Below are 12,663 nucleotides of genomic sequence, written 5' to 3'. Positions count from 1 at the left end.
CAACGAATGTGCACTATAGCCCTTTGTTACTCTAGGCCTCTCATGAAGGAAACTTCATGACATTTTGCGTAATGTGTGAGTTTTGTTATGATAGTGACACACTTTTGCAGGACTCAGCTGGTACTTGACGTGCCATTACTCTACCTTGTAACTTCTGCTGCTTTGTTGAAAGTTGATAGGGAATGAAAATGGTTATGATGCTTAACAAATTAATGTTATCAGCCGTTTATATTAATTAGCTAACAACAAGTTAAGTGTAGTGACTTGTAGATTACGCGTGTAATCCCAGAATGATGATGTGAAGATCAGGGCTCTGTGGGGGCCATGCCATCTGTTGAAGAAGGTCTTGTTCTTATCTTGAGGATGTCCTTATGACCCTGCTGTGTGCTTTGGATCACATTTGTACTTCTGAATGACACCTTCCTGAAAGTGTTGTTGAAAGATCAGTCTCAATACCTAAAGTGCCTAGAACTATTTCAGTTTCTGTATATTATTCATATTTTAGGATTTTAGCTTCAAATGCATGTCTTCATTTAACCATACCTGATGTTGAGTCTCTCAGTTTATCTGCATCATCACTATGTACGTTCTTACAAGGTTAAATCCAGAGTAAGTGTGTGTAAAGGATCCATATGTAAATTTGCATTTGATGTGAAGCGTTGATCTTTTAAAAGCAAACATTAGAATGAACGACCTGGCTGACAAGTTGTTGACATCTTGGTTGCCTGGATTGTTTGTTTGTCTTCTGCATGGATGGCTTGTGACTTGGACTGTATTCAACTATTGCAAGAGGAAATGTGTGCCATGTGTTTCTCTGGTGGTTAAGTCATCTGTGGCTTAGCTTATTCCCCACTGGGAGGTTGAGTTTGTGGTCTGTGTTTTGCAGTTGTACAGCCTTAGTTTATTTCCTGCTTTGATTGCTCAACAGGTACAGAGCCGGGAGATGCTCCTTCAGCTGGAGACTGTGCTAATGTTCCCACTGTATAGGCTGTTAAGGTGTAGCGAAAGGCAACATTCGTCTGTTTCCTTTTCCATTTAAGACACATCTGTTTATCATTCTGCTAATCACTTTTCGTCCAAATGCTTAGCAGTTGTTTTAAGGCCAGATTTTTCTATTTTGTTCAAGTTCATAATCAGTATTGGTTTGCCACTTTGTTAAATGTACCTTTTGTGGCCAACCATCATATCAGTGTCTTCAATGGAAAATACAGGCAACCCTGACAGTCTGCTAGCGAACAAAGAAATCACAAAGATGTTTTGGGGGGTTTTTTTGTTTTGTTTTTTGTGGACCACCATTTACCTCTTTGTGACCAGTTTCACGTAACGACAGCAGTTAACTTTCAGCAACCACCCGCCAACTCATTCAGTCACCAACTGGGCGACTGATTGGAGTCTATTACAGAGTCTGCCAGATGTCTGACGGTGCTAATATGAGAATAATGTAGGGAAGAGTCGATGAGTTCGTAAAAAGTGTACGGGTGTATTGTGAACTTCCTTTTGCATTCTTACTGCACACAGCACCCACTTTAAAACTCAAAACACACCATCTGATGTTGTGTACAACCTGTTACAGTGTCCTAACCTGATTTTTTTTTTTTTTTTTTTTTTTTTTTTTTTTTTTTTTTTTTTTTTTTTTTTTTTGGTCACATTGTTTGGAGTTCATGCATGAAAACTGCTTTGGTGATAAAGAGAGACGGAAAACCAGAGGACATATTTTTCATATTCCTCACCAGCATAGAGTGAAGAAAGAGAAAATGCTTTGAGTGCTTTTGAGCAAGTTTAGGGAGTGTAGAAATACAAGATGTCGTCATGGCTTCAAAAATGGCTTTAAAGATACAATGAACAGCAACAAGTATTAAAAAAATGTATAGGCGAAATGAGTAGGGCCTTAAGCAAGACCAAGACTTGCAGAGAGCTGTCATGTGACAGATGTGTTGACAGACGGATGACTGAATTATGGCATTAAATGATACTTTTTAACAATGTTCTTTTGTAAGGCTGTTGGTATTTGGTTTTATCAGAGGGCCAGATAGCATTGATTCAATGGGGCAGAAGCGACAGTGAAAGGCGAGCAGTTTGTGCTGCAGCAGGTTGTGCGGCTGCAGTTATACTGCTTCCAGCCAAACTAATAAACACTGACCTTTAGTACAGTCGCCCAGCGAGGGGGGAAGGACAGCAGTGGGTGTGAATGAGAGACATAAAAAGAAAGCGAGCGAGAGCGGATAGTGGAATGTGAGGGATGTGAATGGATCAAAGAAAAAAAGAGAGGAAGAAAAAGGCTAGACTAGATGGGGAGAGAGAGAGAGAGAAGGCAGTGGAGGAGGGGAGGTGTGATTAGTGTGTGAGCCTGAGCTCTGATTGGTCAAAAAGCCTGTATGTATGCCTTTGCCTGATTCTGTGTGTGTGTTTTTAGCCAGTGGGCGGGGGATTAAGCTTGCATCACGTGGTCGCTTTAGCTTCTTTTCCACACAAACACACGCCCTCATTCACTGAGGGCACACACACATACACACACACACACAGATCCTCTCACATACACACTCACAGCTGTTGATACTTCTCTATCTGATGAACGCTAGAGCAGCCAAGACGGGGAGACTGTAAGAATCTGGGAGAATCTGCTGTCTGCTGGCAGCTTCACCGAGGAGCATTTATATGGAAAATCTGCAGGGACGCGTGGACAGACTGGTTTTCTGATCGCCGCCTGGCTCGCAGTTTCTGTTATTCGTATCCCGCTCTTTCTCTCTCGTCTCTCCCGGCTTCTTTCTGGGACTCACTGGTGGAATTTGTGCATGGGCACCAAGCAGCAGTGAAAAACAGAGACATGTGTTTTGCCTCAGCTGCCTACTACTACTCCCCATTCTCTCCCATTCACTGACCAAGTAGGAAATAAACACAAGGTTGGTTGTGCTTGCATTATATTTGTGTGTCGGCTGCTTGTGTCAGTACACCTGTTTGCATATTTTATATGTATTCCCGCTGTCTTATGGACGGATATGTTTTTGTTTCATACATCTGACTTGAGATCTGTTTTCTGTTCCTACTAGAACCGTGGGCATGACTCCAAAGATTACTATCCAAAAAACCGATTGGCAATTTAAGGGGAATTCCATGTTAGTGTGGCTGCCAGGGCACTCAGGCATATATACCTCTGCACTGTAAACACGTCTGGCAATAACAGTGCAGTGAGTGTGAGCACCAGAGAAGATTAGCTCTGTGAAGGAAGACACCAGGGAGTGTTTTAGAATCCGTATAGATGAAGTATAGAGAGAAACATATTAATCTGAATATATTTGCAAGTTAAAATGCATCCACAGACACTAGTTGTTGCTCTAAATCAAGATTTCATAAGAAACCATCAGCTTAAACTGATAGCCAGGCATTGCCCTGTGTCATGGGTAACGCTTGCTGCTGGCACAGTGATGGATTCAAGAGGAGCTTTCCTCATCTCATAGCAAAGCTGCTGGAGGATCATGTAAGCTGCTGAGCTTTTGGCTCAAACATTGTCCTTCAGTTTCACTGCTACAGCTCTCACGCAGGCGTGTTTGGACAGGGAACGCACCTCCTTGTCTCTGTGTGTTTGGGTGTGTGCATTAGCAAAGTTTACGCTACAGGTCACTGTGTGCGTGTGTGTTCGCGCTGCTTTTTGCAGCACTCGGGGATATAATTAGCGGCGCACAGATTCTTTCCTGGTATTGTTGTTATTAGGTTTGTAATACAACCCAAAAGGCAGTTTGTCTATTTTTAGAGGTGGCAGAGATGTAGGCAGGCTTGCTTTGAAGTCCATCTGCCCCAGCACGATAAAGACAGTAGCTGCATGCGTGTGTGTGAGTGGGGAGCCCAGACAGTGTCACTCAGAATTTTAGGGAGTTTCTGCGAATACATATGTTTACTCATGTCTTTTTGCTTTGCTTCTGCCTTTCTAGTGAGTTTGCATGTGGTGTACGACGAAACATCAGAGTGAGATGGATAAATGTGAAGCAGAGCAGAGTTAAAGGACTGGAGAGAGGTCTGTGTAGGCTTCTAGACTAGCTGGCTGTCATCAGATGAAGATGGAGAGTTATGCCTCGTCTCAGGCACTTGCTCTCCATTTCCAAATGTCAGAAGTATTAGTGTGTAATGGATGAGTCCTCTGTCTTAGAGATAAACATTGAGTTCCACTAATGGAGGTTGTCCACAGAACCAATTCAAATACAAGGAAGTGGTCAGTTGAACTGCAGCGAAAAGTCACGAACATGTAGGCATCCTTAATTGTCCTTTTTTTTTTTTTTTTTTTTTAATGTTTGCTGCAGAGAACAGACAGACGAGAACAAGTATTTTCATACTACACATAAATGAGCTTTTACATTAGGATGTAACTAACTGTAAAGAGTTGCTTTGATGTATTTTGGCCAGATAAGATATTTCAAGTCATTCTTTTAGCACTTTAAGTTACTTTCTGTCACTTTTTATATGAAATAACGTATTAAATACAGTTGTATTGTACAGTTGGTTTTTATGCCTGACCACTTATTCTTACCTGATAGTTAAGGCCAAGCTCAATTTTTACTCGCTGCATTTGTTATGTAACTAACTAAAGTCACATTGAGCATTCTTTGGTTCGTAGCAGTGATTCGTGGCACTGTTTTATAAATGGGAGCTTTTTCATGGACCGCTTACCCTCAGATGAAGACATGTTGTCTGTTGGTGCTTCTAAGTGTGCAGATGGAGAAAAAGAGGAAGGGTCACTAAAGGTCTCGAGTTGAGAGGTTGTGCTCACCTCGGGTGCTGCGGTCACAGTCTAGTGCACATCAGTAAACACAGCCCACCTCATTTATCAGCCACAGATTTGTGAAGTTTAGATCAACTGCAATACAGCGTTATCACACAATGCCACACTTTAATAGGCGTTGCCTTTGTTCAGTGAAAGACTGGAATTTACAAAGCTCAGTATAAACTGGCATCTTCAGTGGGCTGCATTCAAAAAGTGTAAGCATCTGTCATGGAGCATGAAATTAAGATTATAAATGTTGCTGGAGGATCGGGTTTCATTCTTACTCTGAATAATTGTGCGTTCTCTCAAATGCGCACAACCACCACCACCCCCACTGCTCCAAAAACGTCGATTCCTCTGGATCTGAACAGACTGAGATGATTCGAGATGAGGACAATGATCTATTGACAGAGACTGGGGGAGGTGGGGGTGGGGTGGTGGAAGTTCATGCTGGGGACTGCTGAAGTTGTGACAGAGCAGGGATGGGGTGGTGTATTCATGCATGTGAGTGTGAGTGGGGGGGTTGGGGAGTCGTTTTATTTTGGTGAAACTACAGCTGTTGCATTCAGCCATGCAGGAATTCCCTGTTCTTTACACGTCTGTCAAGTTTCTCCCACATGGTATTCCTCAGAATAACTCCAGTAGAAGATATAGGAAAAGCTGTGGATATAAAGCACGGAACAGGACAGCACAGCAAATGCATCTTTATATCCAAGTCTTGCTCTCAAAACCTTTTGTCTTGGGCCTTTGTTGATCAGGCCTGTGTACAATTGTTCAGTAAGCAAAACAGTGCGGGCAGGAGGATGAATTCAATATCATGTTACATAACTCTGTGCTGCCCAGCTGCCTTCAGTTAAAGAGGATTTTACTTTTTGGGAGGCTTTCATTTGTTTTCATAGTATAAATCACAGCTATGGCAGGGAGATCAGGCAGACAAAGAGTGGTTTCCTGAGTTCCCAGTGGATTCTCAGAGGTAAAGACATATAGGAAATACTGATGTTTAATGGATATTTGAGTAAACGAACAAATTGGGTGTTTTTTATTTCAGCCTAGAGGTTTAGGCTTCTTCCTGAAGAGAAAAACCATAAATAAAGGCTCTCAGTCACACTCCAATGTGAGTGATGAGAAAGGAAAATATTGGTTAATTTGCCATCCATGTGTGAGGAGTTCGTCAAACTTTGTTTTGTGTGTGACTCTTCTGTACATTGCGTTGCGTGCGTCTCATCTAATCTCAACCACCGTTTTAATTGGCGTTTGACCTGAATGAGTGGCTTAGTGGCGTGTGTCAATCCTAATCACCGCTCAAATCCTGCTGTTTCTTATAGTATTAAGCTAAGATGACAACGCTGAAGTTGACTCGGTGCTGGCACAGGAACCTATACATTTTAATTCTGGTGCTGTCAGATGACTACTGGATTTAAAAAAAAAAACAAAACAAAAAAAAACACAAACTTGATCTATTTCCTAAACTTTTTTTTTTTTTTTTTGTTGCTGTCATTCCTCTGTTGTCCAAGCCAAGACACCATCTGGTAGCGATCCCATAAGCTCCGCCTCTTCATGATACACCAGCATCTTACCCTTTGGCACTATAACTGCAGCTGCGTATGCTGACAAGGGCTCTTGGAAGATGCAGTATTTATTTATTTTTAAATCTCTGCTTGCATTTTGGTTTTTAATCTTTTGTATTAGTATTTTTGTTTTGACTTTATTGGCTTTGGCCCTTGGACTGAAAGCAAAGCGCTGAGGTCATTTTCTATTGTTGCATTTACCAATTCCTGCATCCTGCAAAATGCTTGTCATGCCAGTTGACCTGAAAATGAACAGTGGGCGTAAACCACCTCAGCAGTCAAGGTCTTGGATGTCAAAACAAAATTCCTCCCGCCCCCGTTTGTATGCTTTGTTAGTTGATCTGTCAGTGCGACCTAACCAAGACCTACATGTAGTTGTGACTCAGCAAGTGAATGACATGAACTTCAGGATAGAACTTTTATTTACATCAAACCGTAGTAGAGTAGCACCTCTATTGTATAGAGATAACAGGGACTTCCTTTTCCTGTTTATGATACAGTGTGCCTCTGTGTGTTTTCATCTGATAAAAGAGAGGTGGTAGGCATGCCGTTTTCTTACTCATCATTGGTCTCATTTATGCTACGTGCCTTAAGCTGATTTTAAACATGAATGTTTGTTGGCATTCAACTAACTTTCATTGAAAAATATTCATGTTTAAGAGCGACAAAAGTATAAATCCTGTGATCGATACATGGCACATTTCAGCTTTTGCATTTTTCCTTACAGGCTAATCTCACTTAGATCTTGATGCTCATTTTATTTGCATGCTACAGCGTTTTCCTGGTATATTACCACCCTTCATTTTATGTGCATAAAAACCACAAATCACCTGAACATATATTCTTTTAAGGTAAATGTTAAACTCTCCTTGCTTGCCTTTTTTTTTTAAAATTACATGATACGTGTCATGTAACATGTCAACCTTTCTGCTTTTCAGGTGACAGTCAGAGTGGCAGCCATAGAGCAAGCAAGTGAGGTGAAACAGGCATGAGTGCGGACAGCCATCAGGGGGTGGTGACCACTCCTCCTCCGGCTGGTGGAGGTAGTAAGGAGCGCTACTTCGACCGGGTCAACGTGAATGATCCGGAGTACATCAGAGCCAGGAACATGTCTCCCGACCTCCGACAGGACTTCAACGTTTTGGAGCAGAAGAAACGTGTCACACAGATACTACAGAGCCCCGTAAGTTAAGAGAAAAACGCATAATTTTGTTTCTTTTTAAACATGTAAATGTTAATGTTAGTGACCCCTTAGTGCAAATTTAGAGACTGAACAAACGTTTTTTTAACACGTTGAGGTTTTAAAGACATCACTAGTGTACGTTTACCTACTGGGGGATACTGACTATAGGGGAGCAACATCTATCTAGATGGATAGACAGAGCTTATTAATCCCACTCCGAGGAAGTGTATATGTTAAAACACAAAAGATATGTCACAGAGTTTTTTTTGTATGTACATAAAGTCCAGTGTGACTAATAATAGATACACTGAATATTTTTTCTTTTATTAGGTATTTATCTTATGTAGGGTACTGTAGTGTGCAGCCTCCACTGTCTCATGCAGGTGATAGGAGGTGTTGTCCGTAAAGGTTATTAGCTCAGGTAACATCCGTCTCTCACACATCACCTCTGTGGAGTCGAGGAAACAGAGCTGGCCTTATTCACCAGTTTATTGAGTCGTTTCTGGTCCTGCTTCATGTTGCCACCTACTCGGCAGACAACTAGATAAAAGATTGCAGAAGCCACAGCTGTGTCATAAAGGACCTGCACACCCCAGAAGACCTCAGCCTGCACATATGATGGAGCCAACATTGGCCCTTCTTGTACAGAGCTCAAGTGTTTTCCAACTGTTAAGCAGGTTGTCACCCAACACCTTAAGTGGCTGAATCCTCCTTTATTCAGTGCAAGGCAAATGTGGTGACCAGCCCATTGATGCATATTTTTGAAACGGATAATACATTTCAGGTTGCTAACTTGCTGATGGGCCTGATTGTGAAGCATCATGGTTACAAACAATGTTTGTAGTCGAGGAAGCTTTAAGCTGCAGGATTGGAGAATCCACTGACTGGCAAAAATATCTGCATTGTTCTTTTTATTCTAGGTTTTCAGATTTCTTGAATGCGCTGGCTATTAGTCTCCAACTATAAACATGAAAGTAGATGTCAGCCTATTCATATTTCTGTGCCCCCTGATAAATGAGCTGTCTGTTTTACCTGTTTGGTGCTTGCTGCAACATCCTCTTGCCTCCCACAACTGTGAACAAGATAAACGGATGTATTAAATGTCTAATACTTTGCCGAAAAAGAGTAAGTAATGTTTTCTTTCCTCCAATTTAATGGAGAACTTGTTTAAGCAAAGCAAAGGTTTCACCTCACTGACTAAATGTTTGTGTAATCGGTTCCCTTTTTTCTCCTTTGTGTCAGTTATTATTCCCTAATCAAGGGGTTTCAAAATAAGCTACAGCAGTGAATGCATCACATGTGCTTGTGCGTTCATGCTTGCCTTGGTATTATGACACTGGCCAAAGAATCACAGCAGTCAGCAGCTGGCTTTGCTAAAGCTTTAGTATAACCACAAGCTGCCACACCCTCTTTTAAACTTACCGTTGAATCTCTTCAAGTGCCCTCCCACTAAGAGCACTCATGTTAGGTCAGGCTTTTTTAAGTAAACAACTCCTTGACACAAATTTTAGCTAAGACAACTAATGTTATCTGATTTGCTTTCCCTGGAGGTCTGAATTCTTAAGAATTGCTGTTTTATAGTGCAGTTAGAGCTTTGAGCCTCCTGGCAATCACACACTTTATTTTATTTTTTTTAAATAATCGTTCATTGTTCTGGAAAGGTAAAGCACCGTGATATCTTATCTGTGCTGTATTTTATTGTCAGCGCCAATTTCAAAATGTAGGGTGAAGATTGTGCAACACAAGGAAGCATTCAAAAAGTTCAGAATCACAGAGAAAGAAGTCGTCTTTTTTTAGCTCTATTTTGCACGCATATATTGTTTTGTGCATTTTTGCGCATGAAATTTGTATGCAAAAATATCCCAACCGTCCTTATTGAGAAAACACAAGTTCTTGCAAAGACAACCCACTGTTGTCCTATCTTGCTATTTGTATTGTGCCCTTTGAACAGTTGCATCACTTTGTGTGGAGATTTTACAACAGGGCCTTTCAGCCGGCACACTGGCGTTATTTACTTTGCGATATTGACTCAAGGCTGGTCTTTAGCTGAAATGTTTCACACTGTTTACGGTGGGACGCAGGTGCAAGGTGTGTACATGTGTCAGTATGCATTTGTACTTGGGATTACTTTAAAGTAACAAATGCACTTATTAAAGAGTCAGCAGGCACAGACAAATGATAAGGCTGGGGACAGGATAAAGTTAGACATGGCACATGCAATGAATGATGCAGATGCAAAGCAACCTTCTAGAGAAGGAGAGTGATTGTGCACAATCCAGGAAGTGTCTTACCAAACTGTTACTACCCAACACTGGGTAGTAACAGCTTGGTGGTTTGACCTGTACTTTTTTTTAAGCTTTAAATTTGATCTACATTCTGCACATGCTCAGAGTGGTTTTCTTGGCATGCCGTATTTTGTGCCAGATGTCTGGAAGGGCAGTATCGCTGCTCCTGATTCAGGTTTCCACTTGATCCTCTGCTGGTATCGTGTGTGTGTCAGAGAAAGAGCGGGAGTACCGCAAGTAAGCTATAGGAGAGAAAATGACTGTCTACTTAAAACAGGGCCCTTAAATGCAGACGGATGCTGCAGGGCATTCTTGATCCAGAGCCGAATGGCTCAGGCCTTTTTGTGGTATGCCTCTGACTTCACTGCTGATACAGCCGCACTGATTTAGATTACTGAATTAATGGAAGAGGAGGTCAGTGAGAGAGCTGCCTGACATTATAACACCAGTGCAAAGCAAAACTAAACTCTCTAAACTAAAGGAATCTACTGTGTTGACATTTGTATTTTCAACATGTCTCTAAATGCTTGATTATAATTTTCAGCTACTTTTCTCATGTGGACATTTTTACACCAAATACTTTTTAGTATCAATCTTTTTATTATTTAACACCTGAACATCACAGGTTACCCTTCACTATTATTTTCAACTGCATCTAACTGTGTGTTTGTGTATGTACTTGTAGCTCTGCCTGTCTGCTACAGTGGTATGTCTGTACGGTATTCCTGCTTTATGCGGTTTTGAATTTGAGCCACACAGCTTTCAGTCAGTGACAGGTGGCTCCCTTTGGCTTGTATAGTGTTTGCAGCCTGTACATGAAGACAGTTAGCCTCTCAGTGCTTCTTTATTCATATTCAGCTGTAACAACAATAAGAAGTGTGTGTGTGGCACCAGCTGGAGACAGGCTTATCTCCATTTCTGTCTTCCTTCTTTCTCAGTTTGCACTTTTTCATTCAAGTACAAAAACCAGCTGTATATACTTACTCCTCATTTCTCTTTCCATTTTTCTCTCTATTTGTTTTCATTCCAGTGTTATGGGTCTAGTGGCTGCTCCAGATTACATGTTTGTATTGCTCCAATGGCAGGTTGTATTTAAAGCTGGACGAATATAGACTAGGCAGGTCTGAATCAACTCAGCTGACTTGATCCACTTGCCTCATTCATTCAGCTGTGTTTACATTTAAAGTCTAAAGTCAAACCTTGAGCTGTTCAACCTATCCAGCTATCTACTGCAGAGCTACAACTGTGATTTTTGCTTGTGTGCGACAACGACGGGCATACCAGCAGTGTGACAAAACGGAGATGGCTGAAAAATGACTCGTCCTGCTGATGTGATGACGTGATATTTAAAGCACTTAAAGAGAGACACTGCCAGGTTTTGCCAGTAGCCTTAAGATAAACAGTAGAACATGTTTTCCCGCTATAGAACTTCTTGTTATTGTGTGTCAGTCAGCTGAAGAGGGAATTGAAAAGGAAGATCTTTCTGTTTTTTTTATGATTTACTTAGAGTGTTTTCTGTGACATGCAGTGATTAGAATTTGCCCCGAGGTGGCCTTTGAGGCGCCTTGGGGTGGTTTTTCTGTTGTGTATGTTTGCAAGGAGGAGTTTTGATTTTGGCTGCAAATCCACACTTCATTTTGTCATGGCAGTAAAGCCTCTGTGTTTCCCTCTAACTGCTGACAACTAGGTTGGCATGACTTTATTTGCCGCTGTTGGTCCAAAAGGTTAAAATGCCATCAGAATTATGAGATTAAATCCGACCAAATTGAATTGGAGTTGTGCCTTCACACGCTGCTTCTGTTTTCATCATCATCGCCCGTCTTCTTTCTCTTGTGTTAATTCTTTCCCCTCTCCTTTAATCTTCCCCCCCACTTCTCCACTTCTCTCCATCTTGTGGCACAGACTGTTCATCACCTGCAGAAATGATTTACTGATGCCAAGTGGTAAATTTACTCAGCCGTATTTGCACTTGTCCTGTGGTTTGCAGAGGAAGTGCAATCCCCTACATGCACTTTCCAGAAAATACAAGTGGATAATTTATGGTGCTTTAGGTTCTGCTGAGAACCCCCTCGTGTGACGCAAATGTCATGCCTGCTCTCTATTTTCCCCTTTTCTTGTTGTAGTCCTGAAGGTCTCATTTGATAGAACATTAGTGGCTGAACTCACTCCAGAGACTCTTTTAAAAACCACCGCCTTTCCTCTCAGAGCCGGATCTTGGCGGCTGTGTTTCAGTTTGGCATTTCACAAGATCTTTTAAGTCTTGAACTTAGCAAAACTTCCAGCCGTGAAGCAGCGCCCTCAGGATTACAGAGCAACACGCTGAAGTGTTACATCCACTTTGTGTAACCTCAAAAAGAGAGAAAAAATCCTTTCGGTATAATCAAGTTTCCCCATATGGCAGCTTAAATCAATATATATATTTTTTTATTTAGAATCAGATAGAAATGCTCTAGTCAAATTATTATGAAATAGTTGCATGATACTATTTAAAACTAGAGACGCACCACTAATAGTGACCTTATGAAGCTAAATAAAAGTGGACATAAACTAAAAGATTCCTGTTCTATAGTTATATTCTTCAGCTATACTAGAGTAGCTTTGCATGATTCAACTCTTTGTCCATCTGCTGTCTAAAACGAGCTGTTTTGGCTCCATTCTCTTTAAGGGCACCTTCTTTGAAACCCAGCTGTCTTCTGATTGGCTGCCCCTTGTAAACATAAGATTGGACTGCTGCGTTCAGAGCCAGAGACTGTGCAAAACCTGTTTGCTCTAAATGCTTGGTTCCAAACTGAAGACCGAGTTTTGGTTTTCAAATAAATTTGTGAAAATTTGGTTGTATGGCCTTTAAATAAAGTTTCTTGGAATAAGTTGGTC

General features: G+C 41.3%; 1 protein-coding gene across 9 annotated transcripts in view; it reads left to right on the top strand.

Annotated features, from left to right (window-relative positions):
• The window catches only part of add3a (adducin 3 (gamma) a), a 101,179-nt gene that overhangs the window by 58,648 nt on the left and 29,868 nt on the right, over nt 1-12,663 (top strand). For 8 of the 9 annotated variants that reach the window (XM_025907907.1, XM_025907906.1, XM_025907908.1 and 5 more), the window contains one exon: nt 7,260-7,504. In XM_025907907.1, the coding sequence (XP_025763692.1) occupies nt 7,310-7,504 (195 nt within the window). In that variant the 5' untranslated portion in view covers nt 7,260-7,309. Of the gene's footprint in view, nt 1-2,483; nt 2,901-7,259; nt 7,505-12,663 lie in introns of those variants that run through there. The other variant, XM_025907903.1, reaches the window with a different exon arrangement.

Source organism: Oreochromis niloticus, linkage group LG6 (assembly GCF_001858045.2).
Source record: "Oreochromis niloticus isolate F11D_XX linkage group LG6, O_niloticus_UMD_NMBU, whole genome shotgun sequence".
Lineage (NCBI taxonomy): Eukaryota > Metazoa > Chordata > Actinopteri > Cichliformes > Cichlidae > Oreochromis > Oreochromis niloticus.
This window is presented reverse-complemented; position numbering and strand designations above follow the sequence as displayed.